At 41.2% G+C, this 8,889-nt stretch overlaps 1 protein-coding gene across 2 annotated transcripts; it reads left to right on the top strand.

The window, feature by feature from the left end:
- Positions 1–2,909: 2,909 nt before the first annotated feature.
- LOC140232293 (small ribosomal subunit protein uS5) lies at positions 2,910–8,579 on the top strand. Of its 2 annotated transcripts, none has more exons than XM_072312422.1 (6): positions 2,910–2,997; positions 4,723–4,902; positions 5,497–5,657; positions 6,227–6,400; positions 7,266–7,425; positions 7,882–8,579. In XM_072312422.1, exons 1-6 carry the CDS (start codon positions 2,937–2,939, stop codon positions 8,034–8,036), a joined length of 891 nt encoding a protein of 296 aa, XP_072168523.1. In that variant the 5' UTR covers positions 2,910–2,936; the 3' UTR covers positions 8,037–8,579. The 2 variants fall into 2 exon arrangements, with proteins under 2 accessions (XP_072168523.1, XP_072168522.1); XM_072312421.1 differs by lacking the exon at positions 2,910–2,997 and adding an exon at positions 3,337–3,385.
- The last annotated feature ends 310 nt before the right edge of the window (positions 8,580–8,889 follow it).

Raw genomic sequence — 8,889 nt, 5'->3', positions numbered from 1 at the left:
GTAATACACGTGAATTTCACAGCCATGCTTCGTTACTGAGCGGATGTGTGACTGAAACGTGTTTAGTTTGGTTTGTTAGTTTGTTTGTGAGTTTGATTTTCGTTTCTTCGTTTTTATTGTTTTCATAGCTAATGACACTTAATCCCGCGCGTACCTTTTCGTTCTATACGCAAACAGCCATGATACGCGGGGTGCCGATGTCAAGGTACCCTGCCGACAGGTGGTACCCTTTATACTACTCATACCAGTACATGTAACGTTACTGTAGAACTCTACCTGAAAAAAACAAACAAAAACAAACACAACATTTACCACGCATGTACTGTTACAAATAATCTATATAGGTTGTCTAGATGTACATCAAGTAGACAGGGTCAATATGTAGGCCAAAGTTATATAAAGTATTAAAGACCTACACTTTTGTAATTAATTTACATCATATATTGTTTATTGTCTTAGTTTCTGTGATACTGTTGTAACGTGACACAATATGTACTCTGTTCTATAGCGCCTTGAGTATCTTTTTTAGGTAGAAATGTGCGCTTTATAAGAGTCTCACTATTATTATTATTATTATTATTATTATATTCGAAACAAGGTTGAGAGGTACGCTTTGCAATAACTAACACTAAACACAGTATACGGGACTGTGTTGATTGATAGCTACACACCCATACAACTGCTGCTGTATGTTTTCTTTTACACAAAAAGTAATGCCAAATCAAATTGGACCAGGTTTTTTCCTGGGAGAACCATGACAGCCCATCTCATGAAATCAACATACCCTTTGGCTTGTATTACATAGGCCCGCTGAGTGCCTCATCAGTGAAAATACGCTCCTTCCAATCGCAGCCATTGTTTCTTCGATCCGCTCTCTCGCTGACACACTCTATTACTAGTAGTACTACCGTAGCGTACATGTACAAGGTACATGTACAGTGTGGGTACTGTTTTCACACAGATAATGAAGGAAACCGTGAACATACATGTCCGTAAGGCCGTATATTGCGCAAAGATCCTCAAGGATCTTTTTTTCGTGAATTTCGTGGATCGCGCTGTTGGCCGCGGTTTTAAATCGCGAAAACAATAGCTCGAGAACATGTCATCATCATCATTGTCATCATCATCATCATTATCATCATCATCATTATCATCATCATCGATCATCATCATCATGATCATCATTGTCATCATCATTATCATTAGGCCTATCATCATCATCATCATCATTGAATGCAGGGGCGGATCCAGGAATTTCGTAAAGAGGGGTGCCTTTACAAAATTAAAGGGGTGGGGGGGGGGTGGGGCCATAGAGCTGTATAACAGCTCTATGGGTGGGGCACACGCCCCCTTTTTTTCTTTTTGATTTATTTTGTTTTAACAAAAAATAAAAGGGGGCGCCCTCTCGGCGCGCCCCCTCCTGGATCCGCCACATGTATATGATCATCATCATCACTTGTCATCGTCACAAAATGACACACAGCGATTTGGCAAGCCAAACCAAACAAAGCATTTTTTTTTTTTTTTTTTGGAGTGCCATAATGTTTGAAGACGTGATTATATCTGCTCGAATAACGTATACATGTTTATGCTCGTGTGTGCGTATGTACGTGTGTGCATCAAAGGCATAATAATATTACACCACCCTATAAAATCTCTTTGTTGTGCATCAAAGAGATTACACCATGCACTTGAAAAAAAAAAAGAGAAAAGGTCTTAAGCGCAACATTGAAAGTTAGAAAAAACCCACACCATTTCCATATGTTTTTGTTTTGTTTTTTCTGGTGCCACTTCCGGGGTGAAAAAAAAGTGTGTGTGTGTGTGGGGGGGGGGGGGGGGGAGGGGCCCAAAGTGGTGGCCCAAAAGTCGATGGCCCAAAATGTAGGCCCTACTAATTGTGCAAAAAAAAAAAAAAAAAAAAAAAAGAAAGAAAGAAAGAAAAAAGTGGTTCCGCCGGCCCCGTAGGCCTATTGTGTGCGTGTGGCGGTAGTCATAGCTATGGTCATACCATTTGTTTTCTATTTACATCAAGCTGAAGATACACTTATACAGATTTATAAAGCCTTTATGATACAGTTTTGGTTAAGATGGGGCATGGCCGGTGCCAAGTTATCAAGGGGGGGGGGGCACTTCCCGGTTTCAGCAGCTAACAAAAAGAAAAGGAAAAAGAAAAAAAAAGGCCTTCAGCGCAACTTGTGTGCCACTTCCGGGGTTTTAAGCTGACAAGAAAAAAAAAAAAAAAAAAAAAAGGGGGGGGGGGGGAGTAGGGGAAACGCTGAAAAAATAAAGGCACTAAATAATGCACTCACACTTCAAGGTTTCATATTTCTAGTGCCACTTCCGGGGTAAAAAAAAAACAAAAAACAAAAAAGTGTGTGGGTGGGGGGGGGGGGGCAAAGCGACACCCTGTAGGCCTATTCCTATGTAGGACTGGTCCTATGGCGCAAAAAAAAAATGGGGGCCGGTGGGGGGGGGGAGGCAAAGTTATACCCTATTTATTCCTATGTATGGTGCAAAAAGTGTGTACACGTGTGTGTGTATGTGGGGGGGGGGGGCTCCCCCCCCCCCGTTCCGCCGGTTCTGTGGGGATTCAGGCCTTGACTTTTTGGGAGTCATAATTAGAAACCATAAAATACATGAATATTGGGGAGCACAGGGGTCTAGATAATTCGAAGAGGAATAAATAGGTTTGATGAAAATCATGTTTATAAATGGCTGAGATATCAAATAAAGAGAAAGAGGGAGAGAGAGAGGGAGGGGGAGAGAAGTATTTACAGTAAAAGTAAAACGAAGAGAGTGGTCCCAACAAAGGACCTCTATGTTTCTATATCTCAGCCATTTCAAAACCGATCTTCATGAAATAAACATTGAATTCCTCTTAGAATATGTTCTTTCACTATATTTCAGAAGTAGTGCTCTGCATTGCGCGATATCAAATGAGTGAAAGAGCGCCCTCTGGAGTACATGTATCGTTCTTTTTACAACAGAAATTATCACGTAGGTAGACGAGAGGAACCAAAAACGCTACAAAATCCTCAAATATCTAGTCAATCCGTGCAGATAGTGCCCTTTAAACTACACGAACATGATCTTAAAACTATGAAGAACATGATGGTGTGCGGGCTTTGCCATATTTTTTGGGAATTATATAACTTTTCGGTTGTATTGTGTGTCATGAACTTGTGATATGAAGGAGGACACGGACTTCGATGTTTTCAGCGTAGGGTCTACCAGTGCACTGGTCTAGCTAGTATACATTTTACGACGGGTAATGACAATGGTAGTGACTAGGGGTAGTGCAGTGGGGAATGTGTGTGTATAATGCCATGCTGCTGGTCGATAGTCCGTGGCATGGCCTATCATCGAAAGTTGGTTGGCTCGAGTGGTGTGTTTTCGGAAAGTGCTTCTACTAAGTAAATTGACAGCCATACATTACAGGCAATCCTGGGCTGGATTTAGCATTGTTTAGGGGGCTAAATTTAGGCTTTTACAGCACAGTCCTATCCTTTTTCGTATGAGTGAATGAATTGGACTTTTGGAGGAGGCAAAAGAGGGGTTGCCAGCAAGGGCGCACACACCAGAAAAGATTGAAGAAAAAAAAAAAAATAAGCGGTAAAATTTTATGTATCAAACATGGCTGGTGTGCCACGCTGTTTTCAAAAGTGGGGGGGGGGGGGGGGGCACTTTTTTTTTTTTTTATAGATCTACTTATTCAGCTGTGCCACTTCTGGGTTTCATAATCATAGCTAACAAGCAAAAAAAAAAAAAAAAAAAAGTCTTCGGGGCAAAAGTGGAAAGGCCTCGCCACACTCGCACAAGTTTTCATTTTTTTTTTCCCTAGTGCCATGGGGGGCCCGAAGTGGTAGGAATAAGTGTTTGAAGTAGGTCTAGGCCCTATCACCATGGTCCCCCGCCCCTGTGCATGTCTCAGTTTTTGCTTTGTGTATGGGGCGCGGGGTGACGAGGTGCAGCAGGCTCCTTCCTTTGAGTGTAACTAAATGACATCGTTCACATTTGAAAATGATAGCTACAAATTTTTGGTATTGATCACTGAACTTGGTAGTTGTTCCATTTGAATCTTCAGCATTTTTTCCACATGTGAGCAAGATTTCATAGAATTTCAGTAATGTAATATGAATAAAATACCGGTATACACAAATGTTAACTATGGTTATGTGCCGGACACTCAAATATGCCTACAGTACTACACAGTAGTAGAACGTTTCTAGTAGATTTCTAGTGTTACCGGGTAGTAAATAGTAAGGGTTGTAATTTTGGTGTACATTCTACCAGTAAACTGCTCTTGAAATGATAAACGTAGAGTATTATTCATGTCAGAGGAAAATGTATTTATATTTTCAAGGCAAGCGAGTGTTGTTTTCTATTACAGACGCCATAGACCTACCACATACAGTGTAGGTAATGCTGTCGGTATATTACCAAGATGTTTAAGTGACCTGTCGTCACTGTGGAACACCATGTAAGATAGCATTCTTTGAAACAGTCATAATCTCATGAGAGTCCAGTTTTGATTTTATGATTTCACTGATCTTTTCGTCATTGGCATTTCCAAGTGTCTATTACTGACAGAATTTAGAACCACACCCCCATGCATGGGATGCATGATCATTGGAACCGAGTGAACTGCTTTGTCAATCCATGCTAATTTTATTTTGTATGTGTGCTTTTGTCTCATTCACATTGATTGATTTTGTGAAACAGCAATGGCGGACGCAGCAGCACCAGCCGGTGGTAGTCGAGGCGGTTTCCGTGGCGGATTTGGGTCTGGCGGGAGGGGCCGAGGCCGTGGGCGCGGTCGTGGACGGGGTCGCGGCCGCGGAAGAGGCAAGCCAGAAGACAAGGAATGGATGCCTGTCACCAAGCTGGGCAGACTTGTGAAAGGTGAGGCATGAAGTCACCATTCAATGGGTGACTGACTGATGCTGAAGTTTTTTATTACCATACCTTTCTATTTATTTATTCATTTTTTTTTTTTTGACAGCACGCTTTGAGATCTCTAGAAGTTAGATATCCTACAGTGCAACCATATTATAACAAACATCCTTTATATAACGAAATTCTTGTTACAGCGAAGTAAAACTTCAGGTCCTTATATTATCATTGATGTATCTTGATATACTTGACTCGGCTGTAATAAAATTTTGATATAAGAAACGAAAACTGCTGGTTGTGATGATTTTGTTATTGTGTTAACAGGAGTTGCCTGTATGTAGGTCATTAGAGTGAGGCCTGCTGTAATATGGAAGTGATATACACTTTGAAATCCTCTTGATTTCAGAGTAGATTTTGCTGCTCGAAACGATTCTCATTTATTTATTTATATCTTCTTCTTTTTTCCCAACGAAATAGCTTTAGCAAACTAGTACTACACATAACTTGAAAAAGAAAAAGAAGTACCCTCATCTACATTGAAATAAGATTACATTCCTTCATTCACCACATGTGATATACCAATCTGTTGTCTGCTACTTGCAGACCTGAAGATCAAGTCTTTGGAGGAGATCTACCTCTTCTCTCTGCCCATCAAGGAGTTTGAGATCATCGACTTCTTCCTTGGCCCCGCCCTCAAGGACGAGGTTCTCAAGATCATGCCTGTCCAGAAGCAGACGCGTGCCGGTCAGCGCACCAGGTTTAAGGTGAGCAGTCCAATTTTTCTGTGGGGGCATCGTTGCTTTTCGTGCAGGTGAAAGTGAATTGCACGAGTGAAAGACAAAGACTAAAGAGAAAGTTCTTCAAAGGCTGACCAATGCCCATCTCGAAACAGCATCTCTTTTCTGGCAGGAGTTGATAGTGAAGTGACAGGATCTAGTGACGATAGTGTCTCTATCGTGCATGACTAACTGAGCTCAAATTGCTAACAGGGATTGAAAGAAGGGAGACCATTGTTTGTTTGATATAGAGAACACGGCAAAAAAAAAAAAAAAAAAATGAAAATATTCTATGTCAGAATACACCTTCATGAGTTGAAGCTAGATTTCTACTTGTGTAGAAAGCAATGATAAATGAGTAGAATTGAGCAGTGGGAGAAATATATAATCTGACCGATTATGTTTCTTGTATCAGTTGGAAAGGGGATATATGCTCTGAATACCTTACCACGTAGCATTAAAAAAACAAAGCAAAACAAAACAAATCTCAAGTCCTGTCTGAGTAAAGTAATGCAGATGCTTTAAACTGAAGTACTCTTTCCTCTATTTCTGTGTAGGCCTTTGTGGCTATTGGTGACTACAATGGCCACATCGGTCTCGGAGTCAAGTGCTCCAAGGAAGTTGCCACGGCCATCCGGGGCGCCATCATCCTGGCCAAACTCTCCATCATCCCCGTCAGACGAGGCTACTGGGGCAACAAGATCGGCAAGCCCCATACCGTTCCCTGCAAGGTGAGAAAATGGCCCAAGGAGTCGGTGTAACATCAGGGCATCATTTCATAAAAAATGGTAGGATGGCAACTCTTGCTGGAATGGCAACTTCCCATAGCAACAGCCAATCAGGAGACTGGATTCTTCTTGTTACCATGACAATTGTCGTTCCAGCAAGAGTTGCTATCATATCAAGTTTTTATGAAATGGGGGCCCAGATGCAGTCAAATGCCAGACGGGTCTCAAACATTTACCAAAGGTTAGCTTGCTGTCTGTTATGTTAATTTTCTTAGGCTAATCCAAGGATTTACACCGAAAGTTGATGAATGTCTTTTTATCGATTGTGAACCATGAATAAGCTGGACTCGGTCCACTCCAAGAAATTTTTCAGTCATTCATAAATGTGCACAAGTTTGATAGCAAGTTTAGTCACAGAATTTCTAAAGACAATTGAAAAAGGCAAAGACAAAAGTGAAGACACATGAGAGTTATAAATTCGTTGTCGAATTCTTTTTTTTTTTTTTTCATATGCAAGCATTTGCAAGCATTAAAGAGGATGAATTTCAGTGTAAAATAGAGCAACCTTTTCCTGTCTTATGTGTTTGGGAATTATACTATTTCATGTATTAACAGTGGGTTTATGGGTATTATCGCTGAAGTTTTCGTATTAAAAAATTATTTTTATGAGTGAGAGAAAGGATGAAAATTGGTCAGTAACGACCTGCCTTTATGATTGCTCACTTGCTTTACAGCAAAAGACAATAAATTGAAAAAAAAAAGTTTGTCAAAAAAAACAAACAAACAAAACCCCACCTCTTGTAACCCTTCTTTTTGTCACCCAGGAGAGTCTTTATGCTAAACTTGATCCCTGTTTCTTCTCCGGCAGGTCACAGGGAAGTGTGGCAGTGTTCTGGTGCGTTTGATCCCCGCACCCCGTGGTACTGGTATTGTCAGCGCCCCTGTACCCAAGAAGCTGCTCCAGATGGCTGGTATTGAGGATTGCTACACCAGCGCCAGCGGACAGACCGCTACCCTGGGCAACTTTGGTAAGTGCCGTAGCTACTGCCTCTACATCCTCAGTTGCTAGAACTGTAGTTGAAGAAGCCATAACCTTCATGTAACTGAAATATGAATTCAACAGCTAATCCCTTGGTGCAGACTCAGTTGGAACCATCATTTCTCTGTTGGACCGTTCTTGTATCAAGTTGTATGGCTAATGTGGGTAGTATAAGTTTCATTATATTTATCAGAAGATGTTGATAAAGATAGCACACAGCTTCTGTAATTTTGGTGTCGTAACTTCAAGATGCATGAAAAGAGATTTTGGGAACATTACATTTGCTTGTGACGGGGTGAAAAAGAAAATGAAGCATGGTCATAGGATTTGTATGGTCGGGTAACAATGCACAAATAGTGTATTAATGTGGTAGAGCTGTTACTTGCAGCCTAAGTGTAGTGATGATGGAATTAGTAATGGTCATGTCATACTTTCTGTCTTACAGCCAAGGCCACATTTGAGGCCATCTCAAAGACCTACAGCTACCTGACCCCTGACATGTGGAAGGAGACTGTCTTCACCAAGTCTCCCTACCAGGAGTTCACCGACCATCTGGCCAAGACGGCCAAGGGCCAGCCCAAGGCCAAGCTGGAGGCCTAGAGAGAGAGTCCACACAATAGGGCCAAAGTTAGCCCAGGACCTTCATGGCAGGACCTGGATCTTAGTCCAAGCTTTCCATCACAGCTTTGTAGGGGCTTTTCCCCCTGTCCCGCCATGATGGTTTCATCATCCTGTGTATCAAGCTTTTTTTCTTTTCCACCACCACACCAACGCAACTATTCGAGATGGAAACAGGCTTGATACATGATGATGAAACAAGTTAATGCCTATGACATCACAATGCACGCTTAAACTTCATGCTTTCTAGTACTGAACTCCGCTGTACTTCCCAACAGCCTCATCAAAGTAAAGGGCATTCCTCTGAATTAAACCCATTCCATCTCCATTGCCTATGGGAGGCAAGTTCACTGAATTACACATCTCTTCTGTAACTCTTTAGCTGTTGAAACCACCATCCAGCTTGTCGAACCAGTCTAGAAAAAATGTGAAGTTTTGCTTCAGTGAAAAAGTACATTCGAACCAGTCTAGAAAAAATGTGAAGTTTGCTTCAGTGAAAAAGTAAATTAAAAACGTGAAAAAGAATGGCGGTTGTTGCATTAGTCTTGTTCTTTTGTCCTTTTTCCATGCAGCTTTATTATGATTGTAATCGGAGTGCAGTTCTACAACTTCAATGTTCAAGTTGGATTTTACAAATACAGCAAAGTCAGATTAACCAAATTGTAGAGGTTTCATCAGAATGTGGGCACTGAATTTAAAAGTTATGAAATTTTTAAAGTTTTACATGTTTTTATGAAAGTGTTATCTGGAGCAGTTTCGTACCCACCCTGGAAGAGTTGATGTCATCCCCTCACAATTCTCCCATTGACCTGTACACAGATGAGATGTATGCGTG

The sequence above is a fragment of the Diadema setosum genome, chromosome 8 (genome assembly GCF_964275005.1).
Source record: "Diadema setosum chromosome 8, eeDiaSeto1, whole genome shotgun sequence".
NCBI classification, from domain to species: domain Eukaryota; kingdom Metazoa; phylum Echinodermata; class Echinoidea; order Diadematoida; family Diadematidae; genus Diadema; species Diadema setosum.
This window is presented reverse-complemented; position numbering and strand designations above follow the sequence as displayed.